Below are 13,743 nucleotides of genomic sequence, written 5' to 3' on the forward strand. Positions count from 1 at the left end.
TAACTTGGCAATCTGACGCTAGATGTCGTGGTACCAGTTCCCGCAAGTGGTAAAATTTCAATCAGTGAGATATATAAGCCAGATTTTTGAAGTAACTTTCGAAATTCCTCGACATACCATACACTGTAGGTACTGTCAGCACCCAACCCAAAAGGTCAATGCCCAATGTCTTTGCTTCAGGATATTTACCTGAAGAACTCTCAGCTATCAGTATTCTCATCAATTAAGCAGTGGGATTATTCGACGGAATTTCGCTATTGCCATCGAACTTCGTGGCTTAGATTTATGCCTACTAAAGCAGTAATCGTTTTTTTTTTCAAATTCATTCAAGTATCGGCCTTTGTAGTATGCATACGAGCTTTTACAATAGTCTTTTTGCGACTTTATAATGCGCCACCTGGCCGAAGTTTGGGAAAACACTTTTAAAATTTTATCCCGTTATCGATTGTCATAACTCATAATTGACTTACTATACTGAACCGCGAATTCTTCGACGTGCGTATAAAGGCATTGTTCACACAAGCAGCATATACGGTCGGAGTCGCATATATAGTGACAGTCATTTCTACCACTTTTGTGAACGCACCGACTGCATCGATTGAGCACTGCAGTCGTTCAGCCGTCATGCGCACACTTTGTCAGTACTCAGTTTCGTATATACTCGAGCCCAACACGTGCGACAGTCATACGGTGGCGTTTTCATATACCGGCTTAGCAACTTCCAAGTTCGAATTTTTTAATTTTTAAGTTCTTAAGTAATTGTAAAAAATAAATAATTGATATCAAAATGACGATTGGATTCGAGATCGTCGTTGGTACCTACGAACAGTTCGTCGTAGGTTACAAAGTTACAGAAGCGAATGATGTAAGTACAATGCGAAGGAAAAAGAAAACAAATTTTCTGCTAACTGTACAGGTTATGTTGTTCTCCCATTGTTAAAATTCTCATTTATTAATTCTTAATTTTTTTTTTTTTCATTAGAAATACAACGTTAAGTCGAGTTTTGCAAGTCATGCACATTTGTCCAGTGTAAGAAGTGTAGCTTCTAGAAGACACTACTTGGCTTCTGCCGGAGCTGACGATTGCATTTCTTTATTTGACATGCGTTCAAGAATTCAAAGTGGCAGACTTGTTCATCATGACAGTAAGTTATTTCTTGATAAATTATTTAGCATTACTCTATAAAACCATATTTTGCATTAACCAAAATTCTCTATAATTTTTAGACACTATCAATAGCATAGAATTCACTCCTGATGGCAGCCACTTGATATCGACCAGCAGTGATGGATCAATAGCTATTGTGAGATGCGGCAATTGGCAGCTAGAAAAACTCTTTAATAAGCCACACAAAGGTGAAGCAGTCGATCTTTTGGCCATACATCCATCTGGTAAAATTTGCCTGACAACTGGTCGTGATGGAGTTCTCAGAACATGGAATTTGGTAAAAGGCAGACAAGCTTACGCCACTAATTTAGTAACTAGATGGAAAATGGATGCTAAATATATGAGTGTTTTAAAATGGAGTCCTAGTGGTGACACATATTTGATAGCTGGCAACAACAAACTTGAAGTATACACAGTTGAAACTGCTGGTATCAAACAGGACTTTGTATTCGAATCTAAAGTTGTGTGTGTTGAATATTTAGATGAAGAATTTGTGGCTGTTGGTCTAGAAGATGGTAAGATAAGTATTCTTAATATAGAGACTGGTTCACTTGTTAATGAATTAAAAGCTCATGAGTTACGAGTCAAATGTATGGCAAGACATGAGAACATATTAGTTTCTGCATCAAGTTCAGGAGAAATAAAGTTGTGGGCCTTTGAAAAAGATGATTTGAAATATTTAAATACAGCAAAATGTGATGGCAGAATTACATGTATAACGATTATACCTCAATCTAAATCAGATAAACTCAAAGAAGAAGAAAATGTCAAAACAACAAAAAAGACATCGGTTACATTTTCAAATAAAGACGAAGATACAGAAGAAGAGGAAATGAATGAAGAAGAAGAGCAAGTCGAAGACACAGAAGAAGAAGAAATGGATGAACAAGAAGAGCAAGTCGAAAACACAGAAGAAGAAGAAATGAATGAACAAGAAGAGCAAATTGAAGACACAGAAGAAGAACAAATGGATGAACAAGAAGAGCAAGTAGAAGAGGAAGAAAAGGAGGAAGAAATAGAAGTTAAAAAAATAAAAAAAAACAAGAAAGTTAAGAAAGTTAAGAAAATAAATCAAGTTGAAAAAGTTCAAGAAAATCAAAAAGGAGAAAAAAAAATTAAAAAAGTACAAAGCGTACAGAGCGATGAAAAATATGAAAAATTAGCAAATCGTCTCGCACAGATGAATGAAGAACTTGGAAAATTAGTTAAGATTGTTGTGTAAGTATCTAGCAATTTTAACAAATCGTTTTTAACAATTTGTAAAAAGAAGGGATCTTTAATGAAATTTATTAATCTTTTACAGTGAAAAGAAAAAGAAGCGACTTGGCAAAGATATGGATAAACCATTGGTGCAGAAAAAAGCCAAAAATCAAAAGCACGAATCAAAGCAAGAAATTCCAATCAATCGACGAAGTAAAAAGGCGATGAAAGCTGATCGTAATCGTACATGAGAGTATACGTGTATATTGAAAAAAAAATTGTGTTTGTAAATATATTTTTATTTTATTGATACAAATTTGAGATTAGTTACTTCATTAAAATCGTTACTACTCGATACCGTGAATTTTAATTATTTGGCCGTACGAGACGCATCTCGGTTTTGGATACGAAAAATTTCGTTTTTTACAAAGTCACAAGTAACAACCAATTATTATTTTTTCTTTTACTTTTTTTTCAATGAACACCTAAGGTGAGAATTGAAATTCGTTTAGAATGGATAAATAATAATTAATAAACGAGCCAATCTCTCGGATTATCGATGGTAACGCGATCGATCTGCTCCTGGCTCATGCCCTTGATCAGCATCTGCGGTATCACGTTGTTGATTATGTGCGAGTAGCCGTGTCCACCGTAGCGCATCTATTTTTCATACACACATTAATAACGATGAAACTTGCACATAATGGAATATAAAATTTACCGTTCGATGCTTGGTGTGTATGTCGTGGCTGATTAGCACGCGATCGAGTCGGCCCTCGGCGGCCAGCAGTTTCACGCGGTCGATGCGCTGGGCGTCGCTGGGCATGTCGGTCTCCGGGTGCAGCTGATAGTACGACACCTCCAGGCCGAACAGATCCTGCTGGCAGTAGCAGCCGAGCTCGGCGAACTCCAGCAGGTCCTCGCTTCTGGTCAGGGTGCGATCGAGGTGCGACATGACGGCCTTGTCGGCGCGACCCCCTGCCTCCAGATAGACGCGCATTATCTCGAAGGGCGCGCGTTTGTCGCGGCCCGGATGGAAGCTCACCGGGCAGCCGAGCTCGGCCTGCAGCCGGGCCGTGGCCCTGATCGCTCGGCGCTCGTAGTCCTCGATCGGCCAGGCGCTCCCCACCTCGCCGATGAAGCCCGCCTTGCACGGTAGAACGCTCAGGTCGAGATCGCGACAACCGATCGTCAGCTCCTCCAGCATCAGGTCGTACATGGCCTCCTCGCTCGTGGTCCTCGAGCTGTCCCCGGGCGCCGTCAGAGCCACGTAGAAGCCGGTGCCGGCCACGACGTGGACGCCGCTGGCGCGCGAGCAGCGCTGCATGAGGCCCAGCTGGCGATTCAGGCCCTGGCTCGAGTTCTCGCAGATGGTGCCGCCGCCGCTGGCGCCGTAGAACTGCACGTCCTCGAGCACGGCCGAGGCGCTCTCGGCGTCGTCGAAGCGCAGATTGTACCTGTTGCCGTGACTGCAGCCGAATACAAAGGCGACCAGAGCGATTATTTGATGATTGCGACCTATGTAATTGGCGCACTTACGGATGCTGCCTGAGAACTCCGACGTTGTCCAGACCGATCGAGCCGTTCAGGAATTTTTCCAGCCTCGGCGGCGGCGGCAGGTAGAACTTTTCAAAGTTCAGGGCCAGATGCTCGTGCGTCAGGGTGCGGCCCAGCTTCGACGCCGCCACCGGCCCCAAGACTGCATCGTTATAATAATAAGCTCGTATATGTTATGAAAATTAAATGGGATCGTCGCGCGATTTGGCTCACCTGTCTCCACGTATTTTTCGGAGCTCATAATTTTACACTGCAAAGTGTCTCAAATGTGTGTATTATCTCTCTATTGCGAGCGAGTATTTACCAGCGACTGAACGAGAGACGAAGAAGAAGAAGAAGAAGAAGAGGAGGAGGAGGAAGACGCGGTACGAGCGATGCGTTTTATCAATTTTTCTCGAGTGCCGCGAGGGATTGGCATATTGGGCAAACAATGTGTAAATTGCTACTTCGCTCGAGATAAAGTAAAAATTGCAGCGCGTTGTTGTATGTACTTCTTATATACGATTGTGCTGAAATGAGGTGGAGCATTGGAAAATCTCGTGATCATCGTTGATAAGTTTTGGTTTTTTTTTCTTTCTTTTATTTTACATTCATTTTACAGGTATAACACCTCTTTACAAGAATATAATTACGCGCGTTGCGTGTTCTTTTTTTTTTGTCCTTTTTTTACCTGTTCTTCTTGTATTTTTTTTTTTTGTCATTTCGCGTTTATTGTAAACTTTAATTGATTTTTTTTCCTCTTCTAACATGATAATTATTCGTATTCGATAAACATATAATATCTTCCAACGGAGAATAGACAAAGTCCAGTGGCAGTAATACTTGGCTACACGCTAACATGAAAGGAGTCGATTGGAGAGATGCGATAATTTGAGATAGTACTAGAGAAAAATATCGATTATTGTTGTTTTTTTTTTCGTTTTTTTTTTTAAATATTATTAATTAGCATCATTTTCCATACGAGTTTCATTGCATCGTTTTGTAATCCCAACAGAGACGAAAAAAAAGAGATGTGTGCACTTGAATGCATTGTCGAAACACGATGAACTCGTTCTGGCTAAATCGTAAGCCGTTGTGCTTCATTCGCGATTAATATTTCATTTCGTGATTTAATTTACTGCGTTGTACCAGTTTTCGTATGGACATTTGTATGAATGAATTACGTACTTTTCGACCGTGGTCATAATAGACGCGTCAGCCAACGATTTTCAGCAACAATTAAAAGTCTTGACTTTTTTTTCTGTTAAATAATGAGTTCTTCAACAATTCAAGAATTTTTTTTTTGACTTTAAAATACAGATTGTTCAACTGCTTCAATCATGCCCTAAATATTGATATTTTGTATAATTTCTATGATTCAATTGAGTACATCAAGCGTACGAAAGAAGTCTGCGTTTTTTTTTATTATTTCATTAAATTCCAAATACAATATGTACAAAAAAAGAAAAAAACATGCACGGCGTCTCGATCGTTCAAGAGGAACTAAAACAACATTGATACGCGCACACCTTTTGTCTCTCACACCCCTCTTCACGCATTCTCTACATTGTAGGCTTTTTTTGTTCTAAAAAATCATAAGAATGATTTTTTATGTAGCGCATTATTCTAAGTTGTGATAAATTGCTTCACAATTAAGTCCAATATAAGACTTGGTCGAATTTTCGCTTTAATGCGAAGAATTGCATGATGGTCTTCAGCCTCTTCTAATAAATTTGGCTAAATATTTCGCACGAAATCTATCCATACACCTAGAGGACAAAATTAAAAGTCCGATAAACACTCTTTCACAACTTGAACTAATATATTCAGTTTACCAATTACAAAGATAATAATGTACATTTACACAAAAAAAAACTGTTGCTCACTTCACTGCATAATTGAATCAGCTAGAACTCAACTAATTTCATCTTTTTCTTCTTACTCATTTAGAGCGTTCCGTTTTTTTCTCATCATTCGACGAAGGTTTGTCTGAATAACAAAACAGTAAACAATATAAAAAAGAACTCAAACATCAATCACACGTTATATTTCCGTGTACCGTTCTTATTCCATTTGAACAAGGCATTGTACGGTAATTTATAATTGCTATGCTATCTTAAACAAGCAACTTTTCCAAGCCACTCAAGATGCAATTGTTTTTCAATACTAGTGATTTTTAAAGATATTGTTGTTCTAAAAAAGTTTGAGAATCTTGAGTTAATGATTCTTTTTCATGGTTGTCTTTGACAACCATACACTAGCATGGTAGATCATTACAAATGAAGATGGCATTCGTATCACTCAATAGTTTCATAATTTTGAATATTCCAAAGCTTCATAAACTGTCGTCGCTGTCTTCTCCGTTGGCTTCAATTGTCATGTTACTAACTGTAACACTACTGAGTTCACCACTTTGTTCAATACTTATATCTTGTTCGCCTCCGGTAGTGTTAGTTGGATCATCTAAAACAATAGTTTATCCGTTTTTATCCAATCCGAGTAGAAAAAAAATCACTAAAAAAATCAGATAAAAAATTTACACCAACCTGACTGTGTTATAATTGATTCGTCTTCGTTCTGTCCTGGGCCAAGAATAGCTTCTTTTATTTGACTATTGACTCCTTTTGGGTCCAAGTCAGTGGCCCAACTGAAGTACATTAACGCAAGATGAGTGTTGCCTAATTTTTTATGAATCTGAGAAATTTAAATAAAATTCAGTCAGCAAAAAAGTTGATAATAAAAATTTTAAATTATTCATGTCAAATTGATATCCTACTTTTCCTATAGAATAATAGACTAGTGACTCTTTGGGTACGATATTTTTAAGTTCTTCAAATTCACTTAAAGCTTCGGCATTTCTACCAATAGAGAAGTTAATGCTTGCTCTATGAAATTTACAAAGGGTATTGTCAGGGTCATCTTCGATAGCTTTATTCAGTGTTTTTAGAGCTTGGTCCACCTTTTTCAAGGCATGTTGAACAACTCCTATGTGACACATTATCGCAGAGTTGTGCGGATTAATAGCAAGTGCTCTTTTGAAGTGTAATTCTGCTAAACTGTATTGTTCTTGTTTCGAAAAAATTGTGCCTAATCCAAACCTATGATCGAAAATATTATCATCATGATTTTTCTATAATTATCATAAAATTTGTTCAGCCGAGATATGCTTACCATGCATTATAATGACGAGGATCTAGTCTGATGGCGTTTCTAAATGCCGTTATAGCTTTATCCAATTCTTCTGTTATGACATATTCGTGTCCAAGCAGTGTGTATGCGTAGGGGAAAGTTGGACTGACTTGAATAGCTCTTTGAAAGAATTTTATAGCAGTCTCGTGTTCGGTTTGTGCCGAGAATAAGTTTCCCGTTGCGCACCACGCGGCGGGCGAATTCCTGTCTTCCGCGACCAAATCTTGCGCCAAGGTCGAGAGCTGCACTTCGGCATGTAAATGCCATAGCACTGTACTGTATATTTCCATTAGATCCGTTCGATCAGGCTCTAGAGTTCTGACTTGTGCGAAATAACTGGCTGCCTTCTTATAGTCGATCATTTCAAAGTGAGCTTTAGCTAACATGGACAGGACCCAGCCTGTATTGTAATGATGCCCAGGCAGCACAGTTAATATTTCAACAGCTTGCATGCAATTGAATTCACACAAGTGTTTGTATGCCATACCTAACTGTCTTAATAAGGACATAAGACCTTCTGCAAAGGTAAAACGTAAAAAAGCATTTAATAATCTGAGTTAATGATAGAGCAAGTCAAAGAAAAATTCAAATTTACCAGCTGAAGTTTTTTGGATCGTTATGGGACTTGAATATGATGAAGTATTATTTTGATTGAGAGCATTAGTATTTGCTACAACTTTTTCCGACGTGATCGTTTCACTTTTTTCCTTTTCATTTTTATTCTTTTCATTCATGTCAGCACAGTTTGATTTGTTAAGATTGGTTTTTGACAGTCTTGTTTTCGTTTTGCGAGATGGTGATTTTGGAGTCACAAATTTACTTCGATTTGGAGATTTGTTATTTTCCTATAGAATTCAAAACAATCCAATGAATAAAAAAATGTTATATATGGTAGCAATGTAAGACTATATTGGAATTCAAAAACTTACTTTAACAGAGTAACTATGACTAGTAAACAGCCTTGACGATCTTCTAACATTGGGTCCTTGAAGCGTAGGTTGCGTTTGCACAGGAGTTGCTGGAGTAATAGCTACAATGTTAGCAGAGTTACCTGTGTTACCTGACTGTGAAAAAACTAATTTTCCTTGCTGCAATGGTGTTTCTTTTCTTGACAATAACTGTAATTAAGAAATATAATATAAATCAATGGACTAAAAAAAACTTTGTTTTTGTTACTTACTCGTTTTGCTAGATTTTTTTGTTCATTTGCCTCTGTTAATAATGAATGTGAAGACGGAGGTTCAGGTGTATTTATGTCTAAAGGTAAAATTCCAAAACTTGGGGTCAAAGGGCTCATGGAGTTACTAAACATACTTCTATACCGGGGTAGCTTTGCATATGGAGATACAGTAGAGCAAGTGTTATAATGGCTTGAAATATTTTGTGGACTCTCTTCAATAGATGAGTGAATTCTTGAGTTAGGTAAACCATTTGTTCCCTGAGTTGGTGTACTGAATTAAAATCATTGATATTATATGATTTGCCAAAGAATTGTAGGATTAAGATGTTGCAGTTGTAATTAAGATACTTACATATTGTTACATATATTAGGAGTAGGTGTATTTGGAGTATTATTATTGCTTGGTATTATCAGATCAGACTGCTCTTGCATGCAGTATGAAACAGGAGCAGAGCCAATACATGTAGATAAACTATCTAACTTATCTAATTGAAATACTTTACTTGCATCTACTTTTTCACCAGTATTACACAACTCTTCAAAAGAATGCCACAGAAAAGGATTGAGTTTCAAGGCCAGTTTATGAGCCTCGTTACCCTTAGCAGTCCTGGTCATTTTATAGTAAATTTTGGCTAAAATCTGCAGTGAGAAACAAGCTTCATCACCAAATTGATTAATAATCTCATCAAAATTTTTCAATTGCTTGTAGTAGCCGCCGATGATGGCGGCCTCAGCTTCTGCATACTTTTCCAAATCGTAACAACACTTTGCCAGTAAGAATCTACACTGCGGCGAGCTAAGAGATCTTTTTGACAGCAATCCTTGAGCCTGTCTGATTCTTCCCGAACGGTAGTAGCAGGTGGCAAGCAGAAACAGCGTTTCTTCATTTTCCACTGAAAACCACATGAGTAGGTCAAAAGAGTTTTCAATGAAGTTTTTACGGGCTCATTGTAAAGTCTCGAAAGCTTACCTTCTGCAAATAGCCTCTCAGCCAGAAAAATTGCATCCGGATAAGCATAGTGGTTCAAGCAGTGCCATATGGCTGCCTAAAAGTAAATAATTCTTAGTCAATATTTTTCCATGATTTGTAGAGGCTTTTAAAGTCAGCGTGAGCAAACAATGTATAAATTAACCCAATTATCGAGCAATTTCATCGAAGCATCGACCAAGCTAGATGCACGAGTTATGAAAATTTAATCGCGAATCGGGAGCGCGAACAGCGAGACAGTCAATACATAGTCGCATCTAGTTGCAATCGAGCCGAGCATATTAAGTATGGAAGAAAAAAAAACAATAATAATGAAACATTGTAGAGCAGGGCATAGATCATTGAGCGAAGTTGACATTGACAGAGAGTTCCTCGAGTATTTCAACAACGAAGCCTGTAATACTCGACTTCTGCGCGACGAACACAAATATACATCGGGAGCAAAAACAGTCTCTCTGGGTAATCGCTCGTTGCTCCCTTTGCAACATCGTCTTTGCGCCGAGATAGAAAATGTATCATAATACGTTGCTGCTGCTGCTGTGCATGCCATCGCGGTCGACTCATTATTTTCTGTCTGCTGAGGAGCAGCAGCAGAGAGTCCGAAAGGGAAAAAAACTCCGATACAATTGGCATTGCCGTGTATGTAACGCAGTTGCAGTTTTTGCAATAAATAACGCGGCCGCGATGCGTCAGATGCACCTCGTCGTTCATATAGTAAGTAGACGAATGCAACGTACTCTTTCACACACACACACAAACGCGCGCGCATTCACACACAGTCGCAGAGAGACGGACACACATTATTAGCGCATGCAAGAAGAGACACAGGGTGTACGCAAAGCTGTATATATTTATTATCGTACGACGCGATGCGACGACGATGATCGACGCGTACCTGAACGGGTTCCTGGACGATCATCCTTGCGGCTGGTTGCCCGGACTCCAAATCCGTATAGCGAGGAGTGGCTCTCCCGTTGGTGGTAATATGGTATATAGGCCCCTTGCTGTGTTGTGCAGCAGCACAACTGACACTCCGTGCTGCTGCTGCTGCTGCTGACTCTCTTTGCTCCCGTCCGCTCCGCGCCGAGCGTGTGTGCGTGCGCCGTGAATGCGTCTCTCCTCGATCTCTCTCTCTCTCTCTCCGAGAGCGAACGTATATCGCTATATATGCGCGTATGTGTGTGTATCTGTGTTGACAAAAGTCGTACTCGAACTGCACTGACTCGCTAACGCGTATTCTTGGTTTCTCGTCGATAACCCAAGTAACCACCGAGACGTGCGCGTTCGCGTGGTGCTGCTACACAACGATGAAAACTGCCGTGCAGTGTAGCAGCATCGAACACTGATCGTCGCACGATGATGCGAACGGAGCACTGAGCACGTATCTACACACGAAACTGCCCCCTCGATATATCGTATATAATATAGGCGTGCGCTCGACTCTCCGATGGCACTGTTGTTCTTTTTCTTATTGTTTTTTTTTTTTTTTTCGTTGGTCCCTCTTCAGCAACAACGATGAACCACGACGACCAAACAATTCGCGCACATTTGTCGTACACGCATGTATATATTATGATATATAAGATATAATATATATCGTAAATTAAAAGGGGGAGCAAGAATCAAGCTCTCCCTCAAGAGTCCATCTTGAGGATAGGTTTGCTGCTCTCTTTATAATACACACGCACACACACACACTCTGCGCCTCTCGTCGCGTAATGTATGTGCTGCTGTTGCTGCTGCCTGCTACTTCTCGCCAATCCTCCTCGTATACTCCCGTGTGCGGAGCTGCACGAGCAACAATACGCGCAGGCCTCGGTATCGATACATATACATCTACATACAAGCACCTATACATATGTACGTGCAAGCTTCTCGTATAATGCACCAAACAATCGCAACAATCGAGACTTCGACCGGTCGAACGAGGCGAGTTCAATGTCTGCCAACTGCCCAATGAGCTGCGCGTTAATGCACGGGCCCAACACCGCACAAGAGAAGAATAAGTATTTTAAAGTGTTACGAGCTCCATAATAATAATGTATGGGTACAAATTCGAGAATCGAGACTCGAGACATTACCATATCGCTTGCGAGACGTTTTTTAAATCGGTGCGATATTGGCAGTATTGAGGATTGCGCTCGACGACCGACACTCGCGCGCGCAGCTTTTGCGGAGTTCATTGCGTCGGCGCGCACGAGACGACGATATAATCATAATAACGAGTTTGTTTTGGTTTGTTGTCGTCGTCCGCCGCGGCACATGCCATTTATTATAAGCCCGTTTTCGACCGTCTGGTGCAGCGCGAGTGCGGGACTCGGTGGTGCAATTTCAATTTTTCTACTGTGTTCGGATTCTGCGTTTTTCCGTTAAAAAAATGTCGGTTCACGATCTCAGAAGGCAGATGACCCTGCTGAAATTTCCATACGACGCGAGAGAGGCACTGAATCGACTAGGTACGCACACTACACTTCAAACGCTTTACAATTGTTTACGTCAGAGACTCGCGAATTTTTAACCGACGACGATGCACGCTCTTTTGCAGAGGTCTTGTTCTCCAAGCCGGCCAAGCAGATCGATCTGCAGGAGGAGCTCATCTCGCACTACGTCTTCGGCGAGATCGACCGATTGCAAAAATCGAAGAAGCCCCACGCCATGAAGGAGCTGCAGCTGATCGACACGCTCTGCGACTTCTTTCGCAGCCCCGGCGGCAATCCGGCGATGCGCAACGCGGTCTTTCTCTCCCTGTTCCCGGCCCACAATCCCCGGCTGAAGACTCTGGGCCTGCTGATATCCTACTGCATCTCGATGAACAACGATCCCACTCTCAGCGCGGCCGGCATCTGGCTCCAACAGATGGGACCCACCACGCTGGAGAGCGTACGACTGGCCGAGCATCTGTACAGCGACTTCTTCGTGTGTTTACCCAATGCCCGGAAGGTCCTGATAGACCTGCCCGTGCGAGTTCCTCATTTCACCGCAAATCTGTTGACTGCTTTTGGAGAATTGTACAGTGAAACCAAGCCCCCGCTCGCGTTGGTAAAGATCGTTGGTCAGTGGATCAAAGATAATCCCAATATATTGTTGTTACCCCTGACAGAAACTCCTGCTTTGCCTAGCGGATGTATACCAATGACACCTGTGACACCGATAGCAGGATTATTTAGGTAATATCTTGTTTTTTTTTTATCATTAAAGTCATGTCAGAATAATATATTTTTACACAAATTACTAATTTTATAATTTAGGTGGTCTATTTTGCATCCAATAAGAGATTCCGATGAAGAATCGGATGCCGAAGAAATTACCAAGTGCTACAATGCAATTCAGCAAATGTTAATGGACGCTGTCTTGAAGTTGAAAAAAATCAATTGTGGAAATGCCATTTCTGCTCAACATTTGGCGGCAACGATTCGCACAGCCAATTCAATATTACAAAAAAGACCTGAAACTGATGAATCTTTAAAGCAAGTGTCTCTGGAAAGGCTTGGACAGTCGATTAGCACGGCATTGTCTGTCAAATGTATATATGGAAACATACGTAAGAATCATTTGAAATTTTAATTTTTCTATGATATAAAAGCATATTTTATTGATAAAAATGTTTGCAGAGGAACTCTTAGCTCTCCTACAGCCATTATCACATCAACATTTTTTAATAGAATGGACTTTGCAGACATATGGACCAGAAACTTCTTAAAAAATAAGTTATACTTATATATTGTTGATATTGTACAGAAAATTATTATAAGAAAAAATCAATATTACTATGTAATTTATACTTTAATTGCAATGACTTTTTTACATAAAATTAATTTTATTTTAAAAATCTTGAATTCATTCTCTCAAATATATATTTCATTTCAGTTCTCTGTTTCTTTTTTCATGACATTTTCACGTTGATCAGCAATTATTCATTATGTGGATTACAATATGTAATGAAGAAAATTGATCGCTGATTTTTACAAAGAGTGATCTTGGGTACTTCTGTTCATTATAAATTGAACTATTTTTCGATTTTAGGGCTAGCTGAAGAGCCATTCATAAGTTATCGTAAAATATACCAAACAATAATTGAACCAATTGAACGAGCACCTCTCATGACACTAGAAATTTTAATCAATATCTCTTCCGTAATGGCTAACAGCAGATTCAACGCTATTGTTATTTTTCTTCATTTTTTGCAAAGTGTAAAATAAAATAATTGAAGAAATAACTAAAGAAATATATTTGTAAACAAACACCTCTTTAGTACTAGTTATCTTACTTAAAACTGAAAGTTTTCAATTGAGAAGTATAAGTGAATCTAGAATTTTATACTTTCAGAAAAGTTACATTGCTTTTCAATTTCAAGAAACTTCATTAAATAAACAATAAAAAATTAATAATTGATACTCTTTTCATTTTAACAAAATTGTGATTCAATTGAAAAAATTCTGATTGGCTGTCAAAAACATAAAAATAAAAGACAAAAGATAGAAT

At 39.5% G+C, this 13,743-nt stretch overlaps 4 protein-coding genes across 4 annotated transcripts; 2 read left to right on the forward strand and 2 right to left on the reverse strand.

Moving 5' to 3' along the window:
- Nucleotides 1–266: 266 nt before the first annotated feature.
- LOC106655783 (p21-activated protein kinase-interacting protein 1-like) lies at nucleotides 267–2,238 on the forward strand. Its single transcript, XM_023463622.1, has 4 exons — nucleotides 267–865; nucleotides 983–1,145; nucleotides 1,228–2,156; nucleotides 2,218–2,238. The coding sequence occupies exons 1-4, from the start codon at nucleotides 788–790 to the stop codon at nucleotides 2,236–2,238; spliced, it is 1,191 nt and encodes a 396-aa protein (XP_023319390.1). The 5' UTR covers nucleotides 267–787.
- Nucleotides 2,239–2,733: 495 nt separating this feature from the next.
- LOC106655875 (phosphotriesterase-related protein) lies at nucleotides 2,734–5,197 on the reverse strand. Its single transcript, XM_014376460.2, has 4 exons — nucleotides 4,139–5,197; nucleotides 3,908–4,067; nucleotides 3,090–3,837; nucleotides 2,734–3,028 (listed from the first exon to the last, which is right to left on the reverse strand). Exons 1-4 carry the CDS (start codon nucleotides 4,164–4,166, stop codon nucleotides 2,897–2,899), a joined length of 1,068 nt encoding a protein of 355 aa, XP_014231946.1. The 5' UTR covers nucleotides 4,167–5,197; the 3' UTR covers nucleotides 2,734–2,896.
- A 505-nt stretch (nucleotides 5,198–5,702) lies between these two features.
- On the reverse strand, nucleotides 5,703–10,926 carry LOC106655873 (cell division cycle protein 27 homolog). The gene is made up of 10 exons (XM_014376458.2): nucleotides 10,157–10,926; nucleotides 9,244–9,319; nucleotides 8,626–9,166; nucleotides 8,274–8,544; nucleotides 8,023–8,211; nucleotides 7,689–7,938; nucleotides 7,076–7,610; nucleotides 6,681–7,002; nucleotides 6,451–6,598; nucleotides 5,703–6,367 (listed from the first exon to the last, which is right to left on the reverse strand). Exons 1-10 carry the CDS (start codon nucleotides 10,178–10,180, stop codon nucleotides 6,240–6,242), a joined length of 2,484 nt encoding a protein of 827 aa, XP_014231944.1. The 5' UTR covers nucleotides 10,181–10,926; the 3' UTR covers nucleotides 5,703–6,239.
- A 283-nt stretch (nucleotides 10,927–11,209) lies between these two features.
- Nucleotides 11,210–13,007, forward strand: LOC106655874 (uncharacterized protein C7orf26 homolog). Its single transcript, XM_014376459.2, has 4 exons — nucleotides 11,210–11,717; nucleotides 11,807–12,428; nucleotides 12,510–12,802; nucleotides 12,873–13,007. The coding sequence occupies exons 1-4, from the start codon at nucleotides 11,639–11,641 to the stop codon at nucleotides 12,959–12,961; spliced, it is 1,083 nt and encodes a 360-aa protein (XP_014231945.1). The 5' UTR covers nucleotides 11,210–11,638; the 3' UTR covers nucleotides 12,962–13,007.
- Nucleotides 13,008–13,743: the final 736 nt, after the last annotated feature.

This window comes from Trichogramma pretiosum, unplaced genomic scaffold (assembly GCF_000599845.2).
Source record: "Trichogramma pretiosum strain Unisexual culture from Peru unplaced genomic scaffold, Tpre_2.0 scaffold187, whole genome shotgun sequence".
Classification (NCBI taxonomy): domain Eukaryota; kingdom Metazoa; phylum Arthropoda; class Insecta; order Hymenoptera; family Trichogrammatidae; genus Trichogramma; species Trichogramma pretiosum.

What these genes read in the sequence shown, in the direction of transcription:
- LOC106655873 (XM_014376458.2), bottom strand. Translation starts at nt 10,180, where the DNA reads ATGATCGTCCAGGAACCCGTTCAG. An exon ending in AAAAAAATCTAGCAAAACGA is followed by an intron (nt 8,212 to 8,273) that starts GTAAGTAACAAA and finishes TCTTAATTACAG; the next exon opens with TTATTGTCAAGAAAAGAAAC. An exon ending in GATCCAAAAAACTTCAGCTG is followed by an intron (nt 7,611 to 7,688) that starts GTAAATTTGAAT and finishes TTACCTTTGCAG; the next exon opens with AAGGTCTTATGTCCTTATTA.
- LOC106655875 (XM_014376460.2), bottom strand. Translation starts at nt 4,166, where the DNA reads ATGAGCTCCGAAAAATACGTGGAGACAG. An exon ending in CGAAAAATACGTGGAGACAG is followed by an intron (nt 4,068 to 4,138) that starts GTGAGCCAAATC and finishes ATAACGATGCAG; the next exon opens with TCTTGGGGCCGGTGGCGGCG. An exon ending in GGAGTTCTCAGGCAGCATCC is followed by an intron (nt 3,838 to 3,907) that starts GTAAGTGCGCCA and finishes ATTCGGCTGCAG; the next exon opens with TCACGGCAACAGGTACAATC.
- LOC106655874 (XM_014376459.2), top strand. Translation starts at nt 11,639, where the DNA reads ATGTCGGTTCACGATCTCAGAAGGCAGATGACCCTGCTGAAATTTCCA. An exon ending in CCGATAGCAGGATTATTTAG is followed by an intron (nt 12,429 to 12,509) that starts GTAATATCTTGT and finishes TTTATAATTTAG; the next exon opens with GTGGTCTATTTTGCATCCAA. An exon ending in ATGTATATATGGAAACATAC is followed by an intron (nt 12,803 to 12,872) that starts GTAAGAATCATT and finishes AAATGTTTGCAG; the next exon opens with AGGAACTCTTAGCTCTCCTA.
- LOC106655783 (XM_023463622.1), top strand. Translation starts at nt 788, where the DNA reads ATGACGATTGGATTCGAGATCGTCGTTGGTACCTACGAACAGTTCGTC. An exon ending in AAGTTACAGAAGCGAATGAT is followed by an intron (nt 866 to 982) that starts GTAAGTACAATG and finishes TTTTTTCATTAG; the next exon opens with AAATACAACGTTAAGTCGAG. An exon ending in TGGATGAACAAGAAGAGCAA is followed by an intron (nt 2,157 to 2,217) that starts GTAGAAGAGGAA and finishes AAAACAAGAAAG; the next exon opens with TTAAGAAAGTTAAGAAAATA.